At 42.1% G+C, this 25230-nt stretch overlaps 2 protein-coding genes across 2 annotated transcripts; both read left to right on the top strand.

The window, feature by feature from the left end:
• Nucleotides 1-2044: 2044 nt before the first annotated feature.
• LOC306931518 (G2/mitotic-specific cyclin-B2-like) lies at nucleotides 2045-11797 on the top strand (the record flags this gene model as incomplete). The annotated part of the gene is made up of 12 exons (XM_079512919.1): nucleotides 2045-2113; nucleotides 3322-3657; nucleotides 5204-5413; nucleotides 5754-5921; nucleotides 6022-6264; nucleotides 6717-6857; nucleotides 6978-7088; nucleotides 7516-7662; nucleotides 8596-8736; nucleotides 8857-8967; nucleotides 9395-9541; nucleotides 11654-11797. The coding sequence occupies 12 exons, from the start codon at nucleotides 2045-2047 to the stop codon at nucleotides 11795-11797; spliced, it is 1968 nt and encodes a 655-aa protein (XP_079369045.1).
• A 7884-nt stretch (nucleotides 11798-19681) lies between these two features.
• Nucleotides 19682-24887, top strand: LOC306931519 (G2/mitotic-specific cyclin-B2-like; the record flags this gene model as incomplete). Its single annotated transcript, XM_079512920.1, has 8 exons — nucleotides 19682-19747; nucleotides 20999-21103; nucleotides 22355-22564; nucleotides 22899-23066; nucleotides 23164-23406; nucleotides 23857-23997; nucleotides 24118-24228; nucleotides 24693-24887. 8 exons carry the CDS (start codon nucleotides 19682-19684, stop codon nucleotides 24885-24887), a joined length of 1239 nt encoding a protein of 412 aa, XP_079369046.1.
• Nucleotides 24888-25230: the final 343 nt, after the last annotated feature.

Raw genomic sequence — 25230 nt, forward strand, 5'->3', positions numbered from 1 at the left:
TAGCCACACACACAGACGGAAAGTGTGTTCAATAGCACTGTCATATATATATATATATATATATATATATATAACAGTGCTATTGAACACCCTTTCCGCTGAATTCAGCAATTGACCATTCAGAATCAAGCATGTAATAATTATAACTAACCATTAGCTCAAGATGAAACATGTAATGGATGCAGCAAGTTTCAGGCTTTCAGCTGCACTTGAGCAATTTCGATGTGTAACCCTTATCTCCTGGTTCCCAGCAATAATGCAGCAGACACAGTCACAGTCTGGATTCAGTGTTTTTACTAGAGACCACCTGAGTAAAAAACACAAATAATGTCGTCAGAGGCAGGTCAGAAGTGTAATGTTTTCTCCAGCTCCTGTCTCTTCAATGCCCAGCAAAGAGTGATTGTTTAACACATGGGTGTCAAACTCATTTTGGGGCAAGGGCCACATTGCGCGAAAGGTGACTTGATGAGGGCTGCGGCCAGTTGCAGCTCGCGTGCGTTGACTTACACAGTTGTCACTTGGCTTTGTTTTCTAGACTGTTTATTGACATAAATTGACTTTATTTGTATTACAGTTGTAGGCTACAAGACGTTTGGTATGAGAGGTGGAAAAAAGACCCAATAAACCACTCAAATAGTTAAAAAAAAATCATTATTTTTATCAAAAATATCCAAAATGGAAAATTGACATGTAGCCATCATGAAATCTGACACTTTGCATCTCTTTGCTTTGACTATCGTGTGTAAGTAGACTATATTCCTCACTTGGTAAGGGAAATGAAACTCTACTGAGCTGTAACAACTATGGTTAGCCTCTCCATGTCCTGCTGTATCAGAGTGTGAGGAGAGTAATCCACATTCACAACAACTCAACTAGTAGTTGAATAGACTGTTAACGAGCCCATCAGTGACAACATTCCGCACCTGGGCAGAGACAAAGCCGTCTACAGCAGGGCCATTAGCGGGGCGATTTTGAAAATCATCTCGAGGGCCGCATTGGACCTTTCCCTGGGCCCACGGATAACCAGTTTGACACCCCTGGTTTAACATGTGTTGTCATATTCATTGAACAGTCAACATTACTAATGACAACAATAACAATGTGATTAACACCAGTGTTGCAATGATATGAATTGATGGCAGCCATCCGCTCACGCCTTGAAATTAATCGGTTCGTGCTTTCGTTCACCCCCCCCCCCGGCACGCACACACACACACACGGAACGGCGATCGTCGATCGGCTATTGAGCTCAGCTGAGTCTGACACGTTTCTTCTGAGAATTGTAATGAATAGCCTACTACTATTAGTACTGTTAGTAGTAGCCTACTACTAACATACATTATGATGTTTGATTGTGTTTTCTTGCAACAGTGGAACTAACACACAGTCAGTCATCCAACATTTACCACACATTACACAACCGTAGCCTACTAGTCTAGTGTAAAAAATAAAACCACATATTTTTATACAAATGGAAGTGTACACTACAATACTTGCTTTTCCCTTTTTACCTCATTTGTGATGATGATTTCCTGTTTTTTTGTTGTGTTGTGTTTGCTGTTGTGTTTTGGTTTTAGTTTAACATCTGTTTTACAGTGAGCGTGCTATAATGTCCAATCTGGAATGTGTGGAGTCAAACTAGGGATTTTTCATGATTCTGAATCCATTGCAATCATCAGTTTTGCACAAAAACAATCCAGGATCAAACTATAGGGTTTGTCATGATTCTGAATCTAAATCCAAACATTTATTTGGCACAAAAACCCAGCCTATTGAGTTGACAGACATTCCAAATGGCCCTGGCATCAGGGCCATTTGCACTATTCAGTACATCATGCATAATGCCTAATGGTAATGAATTGCCGATCGTCTGGACCCTTTACAGCAAACCCAATAAATACTGAGCCCAGTACCATTTTAACCTCACTTACTCTGTGTGTTACTGACGGTGTGTTAGTTCCACTGTTGCAAGGAGGAACTTGACTTTGCAATTCCAATTTGGACAAGCCGACATATGCTCCTCAGCCAATCTCCTTGCTACAGAATGCAGCAGCACGCCATCCAGGTGATCAACGTCAACGAGCCACCTTTCCAGAGGTTCAACGTCCACCAGGCAAGTAGGCTCACGGCTAAGCTAGGCCATGTTTAAAACCTCTAGACTCGTTGTGGCTTTTTATTTGAATGTAACAATTATGCAAGGCCACACAGTCATGTTTGTCGTGGAAAAAAATACGATCTACAACAACCTGTAGCATCCTGGGGGCGTTGTTAACTTGTAAGCTTGTAGTATAGGCTATCGAGTGAGAGGTTCTGAGGCTGGTTCTCTCATGCGCAAACCGTTAAGTTGGGCTCCCAGTCCAGTCACGGGTCCACGGCACTCGTCCTTAAGTCACGAGAGTAATGGCGGAACTTCACTCTGTTTTGAGCACCGTGCTACTTTCAACGTTAACATCTACATAAGCGTTCAGATTTCAAATATAAAGTGCTCACCCCCGGGCCACGGATGTTAGAATTTTGCGCGGACGGGTTATTGGCACCCGTGCATTCCGTATTGTTCAATAAAAAGCATTTTAAACCGACCGCCGGCCATTTTCTAAAAAAACAAACGATTGTATTAACGTCCAATACACCTCCCAACCGATAGGTGCGCGTAGTTGAAAGCTTGGCAAAGACTGAGAAAATGGCCGGCGATCGGATTAAAATGCTTTTTATTGAACAATACGGAATGCACCGGTGCTAATACCCGCCCGAGCAACATTCTAACATCCGTGACCCGGGGGTGGGCACTTTATTTGAAGTCAACCTTTTTGTAGAAATTAACGTTGTAAATGTAGCAAGGTGCAAAAGGGGTGATGTTGCGTCTTGACTAATTCAGTGGTGGAAGTAATGTCAGCTAAAATGTTAATTATACATGCACATCTTTTTGGCTCCATCACTTCCAAATTCACTCATTTATCCTGTTTGAGGTCTCTCTCTCCTGATTGGATAACATTGGTATCCCATCTGAAAATGCACTTTCTGTTCATGTCTGAGAGGTCATTTTGACCCTTTTTTGAGATTTTGAAGTTGATTAACTTTGCCTATGAAGCCTTCAGAAGGTTCCCCTTCCATGACCATCCATCATCATCACCAACATTTTCTAAATATGAATTTAAGCACATGTCTGATTTTACTTCAGTCATGCTAGTGTAGCTGGAGAGACAAGGAGACCCTCACAATATAGAGCTATTTTATTTAACATGTCATGTATAAATAAATGTAACTTAATTTAAACTTAAATGCATTTGGAAAAACATTTTCTCTTTTCTTTTTACTGAACAGTGGAGGGTCGTGGAGGACCCTGCAGAGGAGGGGAGTGTCTGCATGCCTGTCATCAGGAGACGTGCAGCCTGGAGAAGAAAGAGGTCCACCACCACCCATGTAGACGCACTGCAGTGTGACCCTGCAGAGCTGATGCTAGATGGGAACGGGATGAGGGCCAAGGTGTTGGCCCTCATCCCGTTGGACGCCAGGCCCGGCGCCGCGCTGAGAGACCCCCGCTGCCAGCTGAAGCAGTTCAGCCACATCCGGGTGGACGTGGTGCTGCAGCGGCCGCCGTTCGCTCAGACGGTGGTGTGGGCCCCCGAGGACCTCATCCCCATGCCGGAGCCCAAGCAGGTATAAGAGTTGATTTTGATCTTCACTAAAAATGTGTACGGTAGTGATGCACCGAATATTCGGCCGCAGAAAATATTTGGCAGAAAATATACTCAGGGTAGCTCAGTCGGTAGAGCTCTCGCCTTTGGACCACAAGTTCATGGGTTCGATTCCCGGGCACCGGCACCAACTCAGCGTATGAGTAGCACGGCTTGGGTGCGGCAAGTCGTGCGGGAAGTACTGGGAGATGAGGGTAGGTGTGGCGCTCCACCCTCACCAGTCCATCTCCCAGCGGTCTAGCGCAGTGGTGTCCAACCAGTGGTCCGCGGGGACCACCAGTGGTCCTTGAGGGGGTTCCAGGTTGTCCCCATCTAAATAATGGAGAGTTTGTAACCAAATGAACCCTTATAGATCTTAACTTCTGAGAGCATAAAATGAAACCAAATGGGCTCTCAAGAGTTAAATTATTATTTAACATTTTGTTGCTAATTTTTTTTTTAATTTGCGATGGAAATGCTTCAATCTGTTGCACTTTGAGATAAAAAATGAAGAGGCTAGATCTATAAAGAACTACACACATCATATTAGATTATTATCATCTTTACTGTGCTATTATTGCCATTTGCCAACATCAGCAGTAGGCTACAAAACAACATTGGATAGGGGAGGGGTGGGCAACTTTGATGATGGAGAGGGCCACTATATTTCAAACTCACTCCAGTGTCGCAGTGCGATGCATTCTGAGCTTGTAGATCTGCTTTTTTGCTATTTTTTTAAATTGGAATCCTGAATTATTTTCACCAATTTTCTTTTATTGGAATCCGGAAAAGTAATACGTTTTATTTAATTTCAAATACATTTATATGTTATGTTAACTTTATGATTATGAACTGAACTGCAAATATTGGACATAAAAAAGGCTAGTACTAGTCATTAAGCTACTAATATAGACTGAAGTAATTAAAGTGGGTCATGTTTGCATCAGTATTCTGATATTAACCTGCAGACCGCATTAAGTGAACTGAGTCTGTGCTCAGAGTATATTCTTCAGCGTGTCCACAATAGTCCACAGCCCACTTTGCCACTTGCTCTGATCCACTGCATCAATAGCACCCCTCCCCCCCAATGGCAGACAATCATATGTCAGACACGTACATTCAGTTGATCCGAATTAACATGTGTTAAATTCCTGTGCCTCATGAATGTCGTACTTCCTGTTCTTTCCAGATGGGAGATGGCCATGACGCATGCTAGATGTTCCTTGCATGCCTGTACAATACATGTTTTTGTTTGTAGCAGCATGTTTCGAGTTGTTATAACCAGTGCTGCTAGTGAATATCACTGCCAAATATCACTAGAAAACCAATCCAGCACAAAATGTAGTTTTATATTTTATTATTGACATTATTAAAAAAGGAGGTCGGGTTGAGGGGTCAAGTACCCCCTTTGACCCCTTGTGGTGCCGGGCCTGACACTAGTTAGGTAGTTTTACTGTAGTTGATGATCAAGAGTCAGTTTAACCCTGAAGAAAAATTTTAAACTCTTATATATTTTTTGTCCTTCTCAGAGGAATGGAGTGACCAAGCCTTTGAAGAAGAAACGCAAAGTAGCTGTTAAGCCAGCACAGCCACTTCCTCAAGTTGCTCCCTCTCCTGTTCCAGAACCTGCGCATGTTGATGATCCGCAGATCATGGACATTGATGAAGGGGAATCAGACATGCCCGAGCTATGTTCTGAATATGTGAAAGACATATATGCATACCTAATGGATCTAGAGGTACGTGGTGCCAGAGACACTTTACTTTTTTTATGTGGTACCTGGAATGCTCGACCCAAAACACACTCACCCCATTTTCCTCCGGACCGCTCTCCCCCAGCGGTTCTTGTATTGGTTTTTACTGAGGTTAAGTTTAGGGACGGCATAGTTTTACTGAAGTTACGTTTTGGAATAATGTTGGGTTTAGCTATAGATTTACTGAGGTTAATGTTTAGGAATACCTGGTGGTGAGTTTGCCAGATTTGACCCCGGGTGAGCATGTTTTGGGGTGAGTGTTGTTTTATTCCATGATGTGACCTGGTGTCTTGCAGGAGTGTAATGACATATTTTGTTTGTACAGGTACGTCATGCTGTGAGACCCGGTTACATGAAGGGCTACGACATAACGGCGATAACGCCACTCATGCGAGCTCGCCTAATCGACTGGCTGATCAACGTTCATTCAGGGTTGTCGCTTCGGCAGGAGACACTGTATCTAACAGTTGCCATCTTGGATCGTTTTCTGCAGGTACGGGCAATTGCCAATTTACACAATTGTTTGCATATTTTATCTGCTCGTGTTTTGCTATTAGATTTTTTTTAAATGTGTTGTTTTGTATTTATTACAGGTTGAGCCGGTTTCAGTAACGATACTGCAGCTTGTTGGTGTCACTGCCATGCTGCTCGCCTCAAAGTACGAGTCAATGAAAAGACTCGCCCCAAAGGTCCGGCACTTTTCCTGGCTCACAGACTACGCCTGCACACCCACTCAGATTAGATCGATGGAGCAGGTGATTCTGAAGGCCCTCAACTTTGAGCTGGGGAGCCCACTGCCGTTGCACTTCCTCAAGAGAGCTTCCAAGGCTGCAACCGTGAGTTTTTGTTCACATAGTCATAGTAAAAGTATCAATGCCGAAATGTAGGGAAACTCTGTAACAAGTTCTGGTCATAATGCATTATAAGCTCGGCAGAACAGCAGATTGGTAAAAGTCTTTACTGCATTATCACCAGCACTTGGAACATGTCAACCTTTTTAGAACTTCTAGAAGTTGTCCTGCATGACTAACATTTATAACTAGTGTTATGAAGCCTTATACGTGGATTATAAATGCAATTTTGATGCATTATAGACCTCACCTTTTAAAGTGTTAATCGGTCACATCAGGCTTCAGAAATTGCGTTTCAATTCACCTAGGAATGTTGTTCATATTTGATTAGCAAAAATCGTTTTCTGGTTTATAAAAAAAACAATTATAATTTCTAATTTGATATGACAATACTGTTTTGGGCTTTTCAATAGTGTTTTTCTGTTACTCTGTTCTAGGCTAGTAGGAAGATCTACACGCTGGCCAAGTATCTGATGGAGTTGACGCTCCTAGACTACAAGATGGTTCACTACCGGCCCTCTGAGATCTCTGCTGCTTCCCTCTGCCTCTCCCAGAGTCTGCTGGATGGCACGCCATGGGTGAGTTTAATAGACTGAACTGATGTGGGGACGTGGATTTTCGCTTATAATAGTAGGCAACAGATGGCTAGAATGACGGTTTGTCTGAGTTCTAATTTGTTTTTGCTTCATGTGTTGCAGACTCCTACAGAAAAGTACTACACCACATACGACGAGGCTCACCTAAAGCCGATCATGCACCAGATGGTAAAGAATGTGATTGTCGCCAACGATGAGAGAACAGAGTTCCAGGTTAGTTGGCGAAAAGTATTTGGAAGTTAATGGAGCACCAAGGGGGACTGCCAAATATTTGTGGGATAGGAACTTTCAACATAAAAAAAACTCTTCTTCCCTAGCCTTCCTATTTTTAAGAGCTAAGCTACAAGCTCACAAAGCCTCCCACTGCGAGGCGTTGGTAGCTTGTGGATTGTGGATTTTTTTTCGGCAAAGGCTTTGTGTAGAGGGAAAACTTGACATTGGCTCTGAACTTTATCTGCTCTTTTTTCCAAGTATTGAGGGTATAAGTGGTCAAATCCACAAGTAAACGTGAAGATGACATACCAAGTATTTACAACACTGATGGTGTCTGAAATCTATGAAAGTTTAATCTGCAACTGAAAAATGTTGGAAGACCCCTGCTGTAGATGTATACTAATGCAAATGTACCCTCTCCACCTAGGCTGTCAGGAGCAAGTACTCGCAGAGCAGGCAGATGGAGATCGCCCTCCTCCCCGAGCTGCAGTCGTCTGTACTGAAGAGCCTGGCTGCTCCTCTACTGGACACCGTCTATGAAGTGGATTCACTGGATTGCGACTACGACAAAGAAGCGAGTCTCTCTTGGTTGGAGTTCTTTTTGACCAGTTGCAGGAGCTGAGCTCATCTACTGGACAGATTCCATAATGGAAGATGTCTGTCCCCCCTCGCCCCTTTATCTATTTAACCCATTTAGGCCGAACGACGGGTCTCTCTCTGTCTCTCTCAGAGACAGAGAATTTCTTGGTTAGAGTACTTTATGAACGGTTGCAGGAGCTGAGCTAAAACAAAATGCTGTGGTTCGGCCTCATGTCGCCCCTCCATCCTCCTGCAGCTTTTAATGATTGGAGCCTGTCGTGTCAACACAGAAGAGGATGCTCTGTCCGTCTCTCCCGCCTCTGCTCTTGCGCTCTTGAACTGTACAAGCCTGAAGTGAAGAGCCTGGCTGCTCATCTACTGGACATCTTCCACCATCGCCCCTTTATAAATGGCATATATCTAAATGACGGAGTGGTTGCGCAAAGACCCGCCCGGCAGCACTGTTTAATGCAATTTATTTGTGCGAGTTATACCCATTTTTGAGTGGTGTAAACCACTCCTACAACTGGCTTTGTTAGTCTGTCTGTCTGTGCATGCAAAATGAGCATGGTTGCTATGGTCACCCAGTTCACAGGGGTGTGATTTCATTACGTCAGACATTACGTCAGACCACAGTTGATCAGTCTATATAAGACCTTACACCACTCAGTTCACACAGGTGTGATTTTTTTATTAGTCATGACAAAGTTGTAAAAGTCAACAGTATGTATGTCCATTAAATAAGCTCCATGTTAATCGGTCACATCAGGCTTCAGAAATTGCGTTTCAATTCACCTAGGAATGTTGTTCATATTTGATTAGCAAAAATCGTTTTCTGGTTTATAAAAAAAACAATTATAATTTCTAATTTGATATGACAATACTGTTTTGGGCTTTTCAATAGTGTTTTTCTGTTACTCTGTTCTAGGCTAGTAGGAAGATCTACACGCTGGCCAAGTATCTGATGGAGTTGACGCTCCTAGACTACAAGATGGTTCACTACCGGCCCTCTGAGATCTCTGCTGCTTCCCTCTGCCTCTCCCAGAGTCTGCTGGATGGCACGCCATGGGTGAGTTTAATAGACTGAACTGATGTGGGGACGTGGATTTTCGCTTATAATAGTAGGCAACAGATGGCTAGAATGACGGTTTGTCTGAGTTCTAATTTGTTTTTGCTTCATGTGTTGCAGACTCCTACAGAAAAGTACTACACCACATACGACGAGGCTCACCTAAAGCCGATCATGCACCAGATGGTAAAGAATGTGATTGTCGCCAACGATGAGAGAACAGAGTTCCAGGTTAGTTGGCGAAAAGTATTTGGAAGTTAATGGAGCACCAAGGGGGACTGCCAAATATTTGTGGGATAGGAACTTTCAACATAAAAAAAACTCTTCTTCCCTAGCCTTCCTATTTTTAAGAGCTAAGCTACAAGCTCACAAAGCCTCCCACTGCGAGGCGTTGGTAGCTTGTGGATTGTGGATTTTTTTTCGGCAAAGGCTTTGTGTAGAGGGAAAACTTGACATTGGCTCTGAACTTTATCTGCTCTTTTTTCCAAGTATTGAGGGTATAAGTGGTCAAATCCACAAGTAAACGTGAAGATGACATACCAAGTATTTACAACACTGATGGTGTCTGAAATCTATGAAAGTTTAATCTGCAACTGAAAAATGTTGGAAGACCCCTGCTGTAGATGTATACTAATGCAAATGTACCCTCTCCACCTAGGCTGTCAGGAGCAAGTACTCGCAGAGCAGGCAGATGGAGATCGCCCTCCTCCCCGAGCTGCAGTCGTCTGTACTGAAGAGCCTGGCTGCTCCTCTACTGGACACCGTCTATGAAGTGGATTCACTGGATTGCGACTACGACAAAGAAGCGAGTCTCTCTTGGTTGGAGTTCTTTTTGACCAGTTGCAGGAGCTGAGCTCATCTACTGGACAGATTCCATAATGGAAGATGTCTGTCCCCCCTCGCCCCTTTATCTATTTAACCCATTTAGGCCGAACGACGGGTCTCTCTCTGTCTCTCTCAGAGACAGAGAATTTCTTGGTTAGAGTACTTTATGAACGGTTGCAGGAGCTGAGCTAAAACAAAATGCTGTGGTTCGGCCTCATGTCGCCCCTCCATCCTCCTGCAGCTTTTAATGATTGGAGCCTGTCGTGTCAACACAGAAGAGGATGCTCTGTCCGTCTCTCCCGCCTCTGCTCTTGCGCTCTTGAACTGTACAAGCCTGAAGTGAAGAGCCTGGCTGCTCATCTACTGGACATCTTCCACCATCGCCCCTTTATAAATGGCATATATCTAAATGACGGAGTGGTTGCGCAAAGACCCGCCCGGCAGCACTGTTTAATGCAATTTATTTGTGCGAGTTATACCCATTTTTGAGTGGTGTAAACCACTCCTACAACTGGCTTTGTTAGTCTGTCTGTCTGTGCATGCAAAATGAGCATGGTTGCTATGGTCACCCAGTTCACAGGGGTGTGATTTCATTACGTCAGACATTACGTCAGACCACAGTTGATCAGTCTATATAAGACCTTACACCACTCAGTTCACACAGGTGTGATTTTTTTATTAGTCATGACAAAGTTGTAAAAGTCAACAGTATGTATGTCCATTAAATAAGCAAGCAGCACGCGCAGACAATACACTAGTTATTTCTATAATTTTATTATATTTTCACAATCTGATACGCCGGCTAGCCTACTTTCTAATGTTTTGATGCTTCACGCGACAGATGTTTGTATGCATATGACGCAGTATAGTTTCAAACTAGTGTATTTAAGAAGATGATCAGGAAAAATAATCATAACAAAATGATTGAAACAAAGAACTAGTGAATTGTTTGTTAGTGTGCTGCTTGTTTATGTTATGGAAATGCATAATGTTGGCTTTTCAACTTTGTCATGAGTAATTCAACAAAAAATACTTATAACTCACACAAATAAATTGCATTAAACTGCTGCCAGGCGGGTCTATGCGCAACGCTCTGTCATTTAGATATATGCTTTATAATGTGACCACATTTTGTAAATATCTATTTAGGCCGAACAGTTTTCTGAAACCTTGTCAAGGACCCCTGGAATTATCTGTATTTGGCCGCGGACCCCCATCTGAACATGTTGTTCCAGGCCCCCCAGATGCAAAGATACGAGTTAAAAACATTTGCTGTGAAAGAATGTATATTCAAAGATTTTTGCCATATATTCACGATATTCTTTTTTTTTAATGGCTAAAGTAGGTCTAACAATGCTTAAATGTTCAATTTTTTAAATCTATTTAAATGTTTTTCAATTTTGTAAATCCCTAGTTTAAGTGCCAGGGACGTTAAGACGTTTTTTTTTCTTTTTTAATATATATTTTTTCTTTTTTTGAATCCATGTTTTTGAAAATTCCTCTAATCTGGTGAGGTTATGACATGCACAATAGAATTACATTTTCTTTATTTTATTTATAATGGGAAAAGTGGCACCCAGGACCAAAACTGGTGTCCACCCCCTGGCACCCTTAACCTGTGTATGTGTAGGTGTCAGGCATGAAGTAAAACAGTTTTTTTTAAATGTTTTGAGCTGAACTTTTTCTATTTGGGTGTTTTCCCTTCCTTTTTAATTGATTATGCATGCATGAAGCATTGAGTTTCATTATTTTTTGTTTGACATTTTCTGAGAACTTCTGAACTTCAATAAAAACACAAAACTGAGTTTATTGTCTGAGTTTGATTTGCTGAAAGTAGGCCTGCATATGTAATGCAGATGTAAATGTTTGCTGACAGGTGATCAACAGCTGACAGAATAGGGATGCTACACTTCAAGTGGTTAAATCTTGTGACCTACCTACTGCTGCAGTGGAGTGAATTTCCCTGTGAGAGCCTAGAGAGCCTAGGCAGGCCATGCCACCATGGCTGCTGCTAAAGGAGGAAAAGCTCCCTCTGCTGTCCTAGAGTGGCAGCACACCAACTCAGCATTCACTGGGGCTTGTTGTGCATCAGCCTCCATTCCAGGTGTTGTTTGCTGGAGAGGCCACTCATCCATGCTACTTCTCCACTGTCCACGGAGCGCTGCTATCTGGCTGGAGAGAAGCTGACAGGCTCATCTCTCACTACTCCTCCATCAAGCCCAAGTCAAAGCTTTAAACAAAGCAACTCGCTGTACTTAAATGATTCTTGTAATGGTCTAATCCAGGGGTGCCCAAAAGGTAGATCGTGATCTACCAGGAGATCAGAAAGGGTGTGCAGGTAGACCACATGACTATGCCCCTAAAGAATATATGTTCAATTTTCAAAGATTTGTGCCGCATTTTCACGATTTTTCAAAAATAGCAGACCTACAAGCTCGTAAGCGCTCCACAAGCTTGTAGATCTGCTATTTTTCAATAGCTAAAGAATAACTTAATGCTTAAAACACCAAAAGGGGTTCCTGCCCAAAATGGGTTAAAAAAAATGCATCTGCCACTTGAATTAAGGTGACTTGATTGATTGGCATCAAACAGGGCCTGTCAACTCAAACCCACAATGCAATATTTTTCTTTCAAGAGTTTCGCACACAAACAAAAAAAAACTACCAATTCCATTTCCCCCCTCTATTTCCCATTCCATGTGCGTTTGTCTAATATGTAACGACAGCGCCGCTATTCCAAAGCCCCATCAGGTACATTTTTTCAGCAATGGGATAATGTTTTTGGTGGGTAGATCTTGTTCAGGAGGGTCATTTTGAAAGTAGCTCTCAAATCAAAAAAACGTGTGGGCACCCCTGTCCCTGGTCTAATCACTTGGCCCTGTTGTAGTTTGACTAATTAATTGTTCATGGCATTTTATGCCAATCTTGCACTAAAGTAAGTTGCTCTGCTCTGCATTGCATTTGCATTGAAAAAGCTTTTGAGATGTTTAAAGAGAAAATAATATATTTTTTGTAAAGTGCAATGTTTTCAGTGTTTTATAATGTGCAATGGTCAAAGTGTTCAGATTAAATTGCAGTTTTGTAATCGAAGGAAAGGATTATTGTTAAAAAGCCATGTAATTTGTATATTGTATTGAATGACTATTTCAGATTAATCTGACCCAAATCTGTCCACATTGTAGGTCTACTTGTAGATCATTGTTGTATACTCTACATGAGTGATATCAAATACATTTTCTTACTTGCTCTTTTCTACTTTGATTCTTACAGTTGTCAGTCTGAGTTTGAACTAGATAAAGTGCCCCTTGGGGGACACAGGTCTCCACCAGGGCAGGTCAGGTTGTGGCCTACTGGTGTGAAAAGGGGGCCATTTCTTCTTACGTGGGATTTTTGGACAGAATCTGGAGGAGTAATATCAAAAAATGTGTTTTTCAAAAGTCGGCCTCCTGGTGGCGCTATGAAATTTGTGGCAGAGGTTTATCGTTGGCATCCAGGGAGTGTGTGTGCAAAATTTGGCACCGACTGGGTTAACGGTGCCGGAGATTAGCTGATAACAGACTCACACACGGACAGAGTGCAAAGCATACTCTTTTCCCTTTTTACCTCCTTTATGATGAATTCCTGTTCTGTTCTTTGACTATATAGAAGTGTCTATTTGTACGTCTCTAAATGTTTTGATGAATTGAACATGGTGGACCCTCTTGTAAACAAGTGTAATGCTTAATTGGGTCGTCCACTCACAGTTAACAGTCTTTGTATTGAGTTTGTGCTTGAAATGTACTGTAATTCTGCAAACAGAGTTGGCCCATTCTGATGCAGAGAATACTGTATTGTATATATGGAGGGGTGTACTGACTGACAGACAGACAGACAGACAGACAGGTAGTAACAACAGTAACCGGTTACTGATAGTAACATGTGACCTACAGTCGCAATAATCTCTCAAAACAGATTAGAACAGCAGAATCTGCACCACTGCCTTAAACATGTGGCGGGTTGCACGCTCAGTTAAAGTGCGGATATCCAATATTAAATAAAGATATTAAAACACCATAAAGCCAACTACACCACCTTGAAGAGGTATTTGGTCCTGTATGACTGGGTAAAGCAGCTAAGTAAAATAGGATATACTGTGTGTGTGTAATATATACCGGTGTATATATATATATATATTATATATAGGTTGGTTATAACAATACACAATGAGCTTGGCAAAGAAATAATATGAAGCAAGGCAAGGCTACGGTTAAAAAGGGCGGTACCTTTCTCAATTTAATATCAATATCCCTTTACAATGTTTCTAAAAGCATGAATCATTATTCGTCAATCAATAGATCACAGAATCATAAACCATTTGATCAAAGCTCGAATGGGGGGGGGGGGGGGGGGGTTAAAGTGACTTGCAGTGCAGTCGGAGGGAGGGAGGCTTCGGGAGGCTGGCCAGCACCTAGGGCGGAAGAGAGGGACTGGCACTGCAGATCACTCGAATCGAGACACAGGATAATTCATCTAATGTGGAGTGAGTTTGGAGTTCTGACTGAGGGGAGACGGAGAGATCAGTCATGTGTGCCCTGAAGGTCAGCTCACTGCCCAGGACCTCTCCCAGATTCTTGCCAGTTTCAGCAGGCATCACCATGGGTGTTGTCGGACCCAGGCCTATAACATCTGCATCTGTGATGCACACCTGAGGACAGACAACACAAGAATCAAAGATTCAATAGATACAATATAACATTATTTCAATATAAACAGATAACACAAGAGAAAACCAAAGAAAGAAAGAAGGAAGGACTAGAATTCCATACCTCTCCTACTGAGCTTTTGGCTAATCCCATGCCAAGCAGTGCAAGGTTTTTCAACATTTCGCAGGCAATAGCATCACAGCCCACCTGGACCAGTAGAACATGACAAAGATCAATTTACAATTTAGGCATTTAGCAGACGCTTTTAATTCAAGTAGTGCTTACAGTAAGCAAGAACAAAAAAAATGGTACATACATCAAATACATAAAAATAGTCATCACAGATGTAAAACACAGAGACCTCTGCAGCCTATGCAGTAGGGCTGCAACTATCAATTAATTGAATAATCGAGAGACTTAAAAAAAATCTTAATGTTTTTTTATAATTCACCACACAATGGGGTCATACATTGATGTCACCAAAAGAGAAAGGAGGGCTGGGTCTACCGAATATGAAAATGTATTACTGGGCCGCTCAGCTTCGAGGTGGGGTGGCATGGGTGTTCAGAGATGTTGAAACAGGATGGGTCCCTATAGAACAAAGCTCAATATCAGGAATAGCACTATCCACTCTTCCATATCTCAGCCAAGAGTCTCGGAAGAAGATTAAAATATAATGGTTGGTGACCACAGAATAGGGATGCTACACTTCAAGTGGTTAAATGGAGTCTTGTGACCTACCTACTGCTGCAGTGGAGTGAATTTCCCTGTGAGAGCCTAGAAAGCCCTGGCAGGCCATGCAACCATTGCTGTTGCTAAAGGAGGAAATGCTCCCCCTGCTGTCCTAGAGTGGCAGCACACCAACTCAGCATTCACTGGGGCTTGGACACTGGACAGGCAGTAGAAGTGCAAAGGAGACAGGTAAAAGGGTGAAAGTAAAGCAAACGAGAATGCTAATAAAAACAAGTGTGTGTTGATAGATATAATATCTCTGCTGCCTGGAAGAAACCACCTAACTCCAAAACGTTCATTTTTCAGGAATTTATGAAACATAAGGATAAGGAAAACTTTATTGTCCATTAAATTTACATAAAATGGAAATTTGTCTTTGGCACACCGGCAGTCAGTTACAACAATAAAACATTACATAAAATAAACAGATGCATTAAAATACTATATAAAATGCATAAACACAGCAACAGTGATCATGAACAGTGGGTGTTAGGTGAACTATTTAAATATTTTCTTATTTTAAATGTCCACAGCAGTTAGCACAAACAAAGTTTTGTAACCCTTCTTTTTAGCTAGTTTTGCCCTAAGCCAAATGCCCTAAGTCAAATTCAGAGTGAAGAGGGTGGGTAGAATCATTGTAAATCTGAATTGCTTTTTTGGTTATGTCATAGTCGTAGTCGAAGTCATAGCACTTTATAGTACACATGTATAATATATTATATAGTATAGTATGTATAGTTTACATAGATACTCCACTGTTACGTTCTTAGTAACTACTTTTTATATATGTGATGTATGCCATGCTTTTGTTATTGCTTAATGTAAATCGCTCTGGATTAAGAGCATCTGCTAAATGCCTAAATTGTAAATTGGAGCGGTTGTATATGTCCTGAAGTTGCAATTGTTTGTCTCCAATGATCTTACTTGCCTGGTTGACTACCTGGGTGAGTTTGTTTTTATCTCTAACTGAGAGATTCCCAAACCAGGACACGATGTTAACAGTGCTATTGAACACCCTTTCCGTCTGTTTTTGATTTGGTTCCAAACTATAATTTAGCCCCCCCTGGAACTCCCTCAGGTACCCTTAGGGGTCCCCGGACCCCACTTTGGGAACCACTGTAATAGAGGACACACCTGACACCTCACAGTCTGTACGCTATGGGAGGAAAGAGAGAAGTATGACGTCACCTTTATGAACATGATGAGATGTGTTGTCTAGTAGATTAGTGCTTCTGTTTTTGAGCAATTGACCATTCAGAATCAAGCATGTAATAATTATAAATAACCATTAGCTCAAGATGTAATGGATGCAGCAAGCAATGCAATAAATGAAAATAACTAAAACATCCTATAATACAGTGGTCCCAACTCACCTTGAAAATCATAAAAGTGTCTGTGGCCCACCCATCTGACCACTTAACACGGTGATCCATCCTGATGAACAGCCTTTCACGATGCTCTTCACCATCACACCAGCACTGTACCCTGAGGAAGAGAACGTGCAGGTTGTAAACAATAAAGCACTATAATGACCTTTGGCTGACATGCTACTAAATTGTTATTATGGTATTCTCTCTTATCATCTCATCCTCCTCTTGCAGTGTTCAGATGGAGCCTTCATCTGAGAAAGACCATTCCACTGTGACCAGTGTGGGAGCAGGTTTATTGCGAACGCAGTGAGCATTTACTATGAGACCCAGCAGATCATGTCTGTCTGTCTGTCTGTGTGTGTCTGTGTGTGTGCCCACCCGCCCACCACCAGAGGGCGCAGCTGTATCACACACAAAAACACACACACACATGCACGCACACACACACACACACACACACACACACACACACACACACACACACACACACACACACACACAACTTAACTTACAAAAAAAACGTAACTTAAAAAAAACTTAACTTAAAAAAAAACTTAACTTAAAAAAAAACTTCAAAAGAAAAAACGTTAAAAAAAACTTAACTTAAAAAAACTTAACTTAAAAAAAACTTAACTTAAAAAAAACTGAACTTAAAAAAAAACGTAAAAAGAAAAAACTTTAAAAAAACTTAACTTAAAAAAAAATCTTAAAAAAACAAAAAAAAGAGAACTTAAAAAAACCCTTAAAAAAGTACGTAATTTATTCTAATTGTTGTTATTGCAATTTACGAGCTGCGTTCGCTTCCCGCGTTCGCGCGTCTTACTTGTTACAAAATCTCACTTAAAGGATCACCAGAAAATGCACACACCATACCACTGTGACCAGTGTGGGAACAACTACAAAACAAAAGCAGACTTAGTTAGTCACCAGATAATGCACACCCTATGGTGTGAATAGAGAAACCCTATGGATGTGATCTGTGTGGGAAAACATGCACCTTAAAAATCTGTATTTAGGCTACAGGCTATATACTTGGTTAATGGTTATACTGCAGATTTACACATCATTGATTACTGTCCTTTTACTGTGCAGAGTTCAGGTCTTTTAGGATTTGAGTGTGTTAAGTAGTGCTATTTGCAGTGTCTTTAAAGCTTTAGCTTGGCTCTGAGTATATGTATTTACTTTGCAGGCCTAAGCAACAGTGCAGCTACTTAGCCAAGCTATTTTATCTGTCTATCTTACAATGTCAATACTTTGTACTTTATATACCCATGAATACATTTGATTTAATTTTGCATTTAAAGCTGACCATTATTTTTAACTTTTGGGGAAGTTACCTGTGTTTGTATGGATAGAGAAACGAGCAACAACTCTGATGCTGTCAATGACATGATGATGGAGAAGGAAAAAAATGCTAATAGACTGGAAACCTGTGCATTGTTGCATGATAAATGCAACAGTTTCATTGCAACATGACTTTCTGATCTACGTAAAAAACAACACTCACAGTAAAGAGACAGTATAGCAGATTGTTCTTCCATAGTATTATTTGCATTGGAATGCAGCCATTGCTATGCAGTGTGAGTGTCTGATTGCATTTGCATGTGATCAGATGGAGGCTCAGGTCACCATTGTTCTTAGAGCAGGTCACCATTCACCATGTGAATGTGTGAAGCACCATCTTCTGTTCATATAATGATGCTGAATGTTTACAAAAGATGGAGCAGCTGTAACGAGTGCTGGCCGTTAGCAACGAATACTGCGTTGTGGAACAGCAAACGGTTTCTAAAGGGTTCAACGGTTTCTGACCAGATCACAGAATTCCAGCACATTATAGACACACACACACACACACACACACACACACACACACACACACACACACACACACACACACACACACACACACACACACACGCACGCACGCACGCACGCACGCACGCACGCGCGCGCGCGCGCGCGCGCGCGCGCACGCACACACACACACACACACACACACACACACACACACACACACACACACACACGTCTCCCCATAGCATGGTTCCAACGGATTGTGCGGCCCTGTCTTTCCCGGCCTAGTGGGTCTGATCGTCACCCGAGTGAGCTTGGGATACATCACTGAGGATACGTCCCAGTTGCATCCATGCAATGTATTTTCGTTCTGATGAATATATTTGACCCATAGACCTACTGTTGGGTTGTTGTTGACACAGCAAAGATAAATACATATGACCCAGTGGGAAGCCCAGTTTTAGTTGAAGTTTATTCAACTAAAATGTTTTACCTTCTATTGTTAGCATGATTGTTTTACCTTGTTGTACAGCACTTTGTAACATTGTTTTGAAAGGTGCTCTATAAATAAAACTACTTACATAATATAATTACACTAAGTTATTGTTTTTTTTCTATGTTCATGTTACTTGTTCCTAGAATACAAAATAGTGCCTCTTAGCAGATAAGTTGACCCTGCCTTTGTTCTTTATAGCCTACTTGAAGGCAGAACTTTATAGATGCATTGATAAAACAAGATTAAGTTGTGTGCTGTGTTTTAACTTGTTTGAAAAAGCACTATACAAAACAATACATTGATCAACACTCAAGGATAGCGTGTTTTCTCATTCTAATGTCTGCTCCGTGTCTTAGTGAGTAACTGTTCAGTTCTACAGGGAGATACCAAGTGGTTGGCCAGTTTCTGTCCCGCCCTCCCTGGATTGGACAAACACACGCACGCGCACACACACACACACACACACACACACGCATGCACACACACACACACACACACACACACACAACACACACACACACACACACACACACACACACACACACACACACACACACACACACACACACACACACACACACACACACACACACACACACACGCATGCATGCACGCACACACACTGAGCTATAGGTTGTGAAAAAAAACATGCACCTTAAAAATCTGTATTTAGGCTACAGGCTATATACTTGGTTAATGGTTATACTGCAGAGTTATCATGTTATTAAAAATAAACTGAACTGATTTTGAACTTGGAACACACAACGCCAATTTGATCGGCGCTCCGCCGCGACATACGTCACGCTTTTGAGTGCGTCGAACGCCCACATTTGGACAAGCCGACAAAGCTCCTCAGCCAATCACAGTTCGAGTCCCCAGCGTGTAAAGCCGGCCGCGCGGACGCTGCCCACCAGTGCTTTTAAACTTTCATCGGCTTCACTCATTGCTCCTCATCACATCTCACACAACCTACAACGAACCAGCTGGCAGCTCCTAACTCCATCAGATTTTGATTCATTGATTTATTGATTGAAACCTTGCTACAGAATGCAGTATTATCACGCCATCCAGGTGATCAACGAGCCATCTTTCCAGAAGTTCAACGTCCACCAGGCAAGTAGGCTCACGGCTAAGCTCGGCCATGTTTAAAACTCGTTGTGGCTTTTTATTTGAGTGTAACAATTATGCAATACCGCCGTCATGTTTCTCGTGGTCCCGTGGAAAAACCTCTCTTTTTTTAATGTAACGATGCAATGCCCCCGTCGTTCAAATCAACGCTCATGTTTGTCGTGGAAAAAAATACGATCTACAACAACCTGTAGCATCCTGGGGGCGTTGTTAACTTGTAAACTTGTAGTATAGGCAATCGAGTGAGAGGTTCTGAGGCTGGCTGGCTGGCAGTCCAGTCACGGGTCCACGGCACTCGTCGAGCGTAATGGCGGAACTTCACTCTGTTTTGAGCACCGTGCTACTTTCAACGTTAACGTCTACATAAGCGTTCAGATTTCAAATATAAAGTGCTCACCCCCGGGCCACGGATGTTAGAATTTTGCGCGGACGGGTTATTGGCACCCGTGCATTCCGTATTGTAAAATAAAAAGCATTTTAAACCGACCGCCGGCCATTTTCTAAAAACAACAACAAATGTATTAACGTCCAATACACCTCCCAACCGATAGGTGCGCGTAGTTGAAAGCTTGGCAAAGACTGAGAAAATGGCCGGCGATCGGATTAAAATGCTTTTTATTGAACAATACGGAATGCACCGGTGCTAATACCCGCCCGAGCAACATTCTAACATCCGTGACCCGGGGGTGAGCACTTTATTTGAAGTCTGAACCTTTTTGTAGACGTTAACGTTGTAAATGTAGCAAGGTACACAAAGGGGTCATGTTGCGTAATTCAATGGTGGAAGTAATGTCAGCTAAAATGTTAATTATACATCTTTTTGGCTCCATCACTTCCAAATTCACTCATTTATCCTGTTCTCTCTCTCCTGATTGGATAACATTGGTATCTCATCTGAAAATGCACTTTCTGTTTCATGTCTGAGAGGTCATTTTGACCCTTTTTTTTAGATTGTTGATTAACTTTGCCCATGAAGCCTTCAGAAGGTTCCCCTTCCATGACCATCGTCTTTCCACCATCTCAGGAATGTTTGACATCTGAAACATTTTCTAAATATGAATTTAAGCACATGCTACTTCTGTCTGATTTTACTTCAGTCATGCTAGTGTAGCTGGAGAGACAGGGAGACCCTCACAATATAGAGCCATTTTATTTAACATGTCATGTATAAATGAATGTAACTTGCCTTTTAAATGCATTTGGAAAAACATTTTTTCTTTTCTTTTTACTGAACAGTGGAGGGTCGTGGAGGACCCTGCAGAGGAGGAGAGTGTCTGCATGCCTGTCAGGAAGGTGTGGACGAGGGCTTCAACGAGGGCTGCGACCCTGGAGTGCCTATGGGTGAGTTTTGGCTTGTCTGCACTGCATTGCATGTACACTAGTCAGGCCCGGCACCATGATGAAATGACTGAGGGGTCAATTGAGATTTTTGAGGGGACAAAAAATAATTAAAAAAATCACATTTTGTTGCTAAATCAAGCAGGCAATGTCAGTTCTATGACTCAGCTGGTCATATGCAATATTGGAATGATAGCACTGCCCCGCCAGTGCTTCAATCTGGTGCACTTTGAGATAAAAAATGAAGAGGCTAGATCTATAAAGATCAAAGAACTACACACATCATATTAGATTATTATCATCTTTACTGTGCCATTTGCCAACATCAGCAGTAGGCTACAAAACAACATTGGATAGTGCAGGGGTGGGCAACTTTGATGATGGAGAGGGCCACTATATTTCAAACTCACTCCAGTGTCGCAGTGCGATGCATTCTGAGCTTGTAGATCTGCTTTTTTGCTATTTTTAAAAATTGGAACCCTGAATTATTTTCACCAATTTTTTTTTATTGGAATCCGGAAAAGTAATACGTTTTATTTAATTTCAAATACATTTATATGTTATGTTAACTTTATGATTATGAACTGAACTGCAAATATTGGACATAAAAAAGGCTAGTACTAGTCATTAAGCTACTAATATAGACTGAAGTAATTAAAGTGGGTCATGTTTGCATCAGTATTCTGATATTAACCTGCAGACCGCATTAAGTGAACTGAGTCTGAGTATATTCTTCAGCGTGTCCACAATAGTCCACAGCCCACTTTGCCACTTGCTCTGATCCACTGCATCAATAGCACCCCTCCCCCCCAATGGCAGACAATCATATGTCAGACACGTACATTCAGTTGATCCGAATTAACATGTGTTAAATTCCTGTGCCTCATGAATGTCGTACTTCCTGTTCTTTCCAGATGGGAGATGGCCATGACGCATGCTAGATGTTCCTTGCATGCCTGTACAATACATGTTTTTGTTTGTAGCAGCATGTTTCGAGTTGTTATAACCAGTGCTGCTAGTGAATATCACTGCCAAATATCACTAGAAAACCAATCCAGCACAAAATGTAGTTTTATATTTTATTATTGACATTATTAAAAAAGGAGGTCGGGTTGAGGGGTCAAGTACCCCCTTTGACCCCTTGTGGTGCCGGGCCTGACACTAGTTAGGTAGTTTTACTGTAGTTGATGATCAAGAGTCAGTTTAACCCTGAAGAAAATTTTTAAACTCTTATATATTTTTTGTCCTTCTCAGAAGAATGGAGTGACCAAGCCTTTGAAGAAGAAACGCAAAGTAGCTGTTAAGCCAGCACAGCCACTTCCTCAAGTTGCTCCCTCTCCTGTTCCAGAACCTGCGCATGTTGATGATCCGCAGATCATGGACATTGATGAAGGGGAATCAGACATGCCCGAGCTATGTTCTGAATATGTGAAAGACATATATGCATACCTAATGGATCTAGAGGTACGTGGTGCCAGAGACACTTTACTTTTTTTATGTGGTACCTGGAATGCTCGACCCAAAACACACTCACCCCATTTTCCTCCGGACCGCTCTCCCCCAGCGGTTCTTGTATTGGTTTTTACTGAGGTTAAGTTTAGGGACGGCATAGTTTTACTGAAGTTACGTTTTGGAATAATGTTGGGTTTAGCTATAGATTTACTGAGGTTAATGTTTAGGAATACCTGGTGGTGAGTTTGCCAGATTTGACCCTGCATGTTTTGGGGTGAGTGTTGTTTTATTCCATGATGTGACCTGGTGTCTTGCAGGAGTGTAATGACATATTTTGTTTGTACAGGTACGTCATGCTGTGAGACCCGATTACATGAAGGGCTACGACATAACGGCGATAACGCCACTCATGCGAGCTCGCCTAATCGACTGGCTGATCAACGTTCATTCAGTGTTGTCGCTTCGGCAGGAGACACTGTATCTAACAGTTGCCATCTTGGATCGTTTTCTGCAGGTACGGGCAATTGCCAATTTACACAATTGTTTGCATATTTTATCTGCTCGTGTTTTGCTATTTGATTTTTTTTAAATGTGTTTTGTATTTATTACAGGTTCAGCCGGTTTCAGCAACGATACTGCAGCTTGTTGGTGTCACTGCCATGCTGCTCGCCTCAAAGTACGAGTCAATGAAAAAAAACGCCCCAAAGGTCTGGCACTTTGCCCGGCTCACAGACTACGACTGCACACCCACTCAGATTAGATGGATGGAGCAGGTGATTCTGAAGGCCCTCAACTTTGAGCTGGGGAGCCCACTGCCGTTGCACTTCCTCAAGAGAGCTTCCAAGGCTGCAACCGTGAGTTTTTGTTCACATAGTCATAGTAAAAGTATCAATGCCGCAATGTAGGGAAACTCTAACAAGTTCTGGTCATAATGCATTATAAGCTCGGCAGAACAGCAGATTGGTAAAAGACTTTACTTTATTATCACCAGCACTTGGAACATGTCAACCTTTTTAGAACTTCTAGAAGTTGTCCTGCATGACTAACATTTATAACTAGAGTTATGAAGCCTTATACGTGGATTATAAATGCAATTTTGATGCATTATAGACCTCACCTTTTAAAGTGTTAATCGGTCACATCAGGCTTCAGAAATTGCGTTTCAATTCACCTAGGAATGTTGTTCATATTTGATTAGCAAAAATCGTTTTCTCGTTTATAAAAAAAACAATTATAATTTCTAATCTGATATGACAATACTGTTTTGGGCTTTTCAATAGTGTTTTTCTGTTACTCTGTTCTAGGCTAGTATGAAGATCTACACGCTGGCCAAGTATCTGATGGAGTTGACGCTCCTAGACTACAAGATGGTTCACTACCGGCCCTCTGAGATCTCTGCTGCTTCCCTCTGCCTCTCCCAGAGTCTGCTGGATGGCACGCCATGGGTGAGTTTAATAGACTGAACTGATGTGGGGACATGGATTTTCGCTTATAATAGTAGGCTACAGATGGCTAGAATGACGGTTTGTCTGAGTTCTAATTTGTTTTTGCTTCATGTGTTGCAGACTCCTACAGAAAAGTACTACACCACATACGACGAGGCTCACCTAAAGCCGATCATGCACCAGATGGTAAAGAATGTGATTGTCGCCAACGATGAGAGAACAGAGTTCCAGGTGAGTTGGCGAAAAGTATTTGGAAGTTAATGGAGCACCATGGGGATGATTAAATACTGTAGATCAAGGGGGACTGCCAAATATTTGTGGGATAGGAACTTTCAACATAAAAAAAACTCTTCTTCCCTAGCCTTCCTATTTTTAAGAGCTAAGCTACAAGCTCACAAAGCCTCCCACTGCGAGTCGTTGGTAGCTTGTGGATTGTGGATTTTTTTCGGCAAAGGCTTTGTGTAGAGGGAAAACTTGACATTGGCTCTGAACTTTATCTGCTCTTTTTTCCAAGTATTGAGGGTATAAGTGGTCAAATCCACAAGTAAACGTGAAGATGACATACCAAGTATTTACAACACTGATGGTGTTGTCAAACAAGTCTGAAATCTATGAAAGTTTAATCTGCAACTGAAAAATGTTGGAAGACCCCTGCTGTAGATGTATACTAATGCAAATGTACCCTCTCCACCTAGGCTGTCAGGAGCAAGTACTCGCAGAGCAGGCAGATGGAGATCGCCCTCCTCCCCGAGCTGCAGTCGTCTGTACTGAAGAGCCTGGCTGCTCCTCTACTGGACACCGTCTATGAAGTGGATTCACTGGATTGCGACTACGACAAAGAAGCGAGTCTCTCTTGGTTGGAGTTCTTTTTGACCAGTTGCAGGAGCTGAGCTCATCTACTGGACAGATTCCATAATGGAAGATGTCTGTCCCCCCTCGCCCCTTTATCTATTTAACCCATTTAGGCCGAACGACGGGTCTCTCTCTGTCTCTCTCAGAGACAGAGAATTTCTTGGTTAGAGTACTTTATGAACGGTTGCAGGAGCTGAGCTAAAACAAAATGCTGTGGTTCGGCCTCATGTCGCCCCTCCATCCTCCTGCAGCTTCTAATGATTGGAGCCTGTCGTGTCAACACAGAAGAGGATGCTCTGTCCGTCTCTCCCGCCTCTGCTCTTGCGCTCTTGAACTGTACAAGCCTGAAGTGAAGAGCCTGGCTGCTCATCTACTGGACAT

This window comes from Electrona antarctica, assembly GCF_951216825.1.
Source record: "Electrona antarctica genome assembly, chromosome: 10".
NCBI lineage: Eukaryota > Metazoa > Chordata > Actinopteri > Myctophiformes > Myctophidae > Electrona > Electrona antarctica.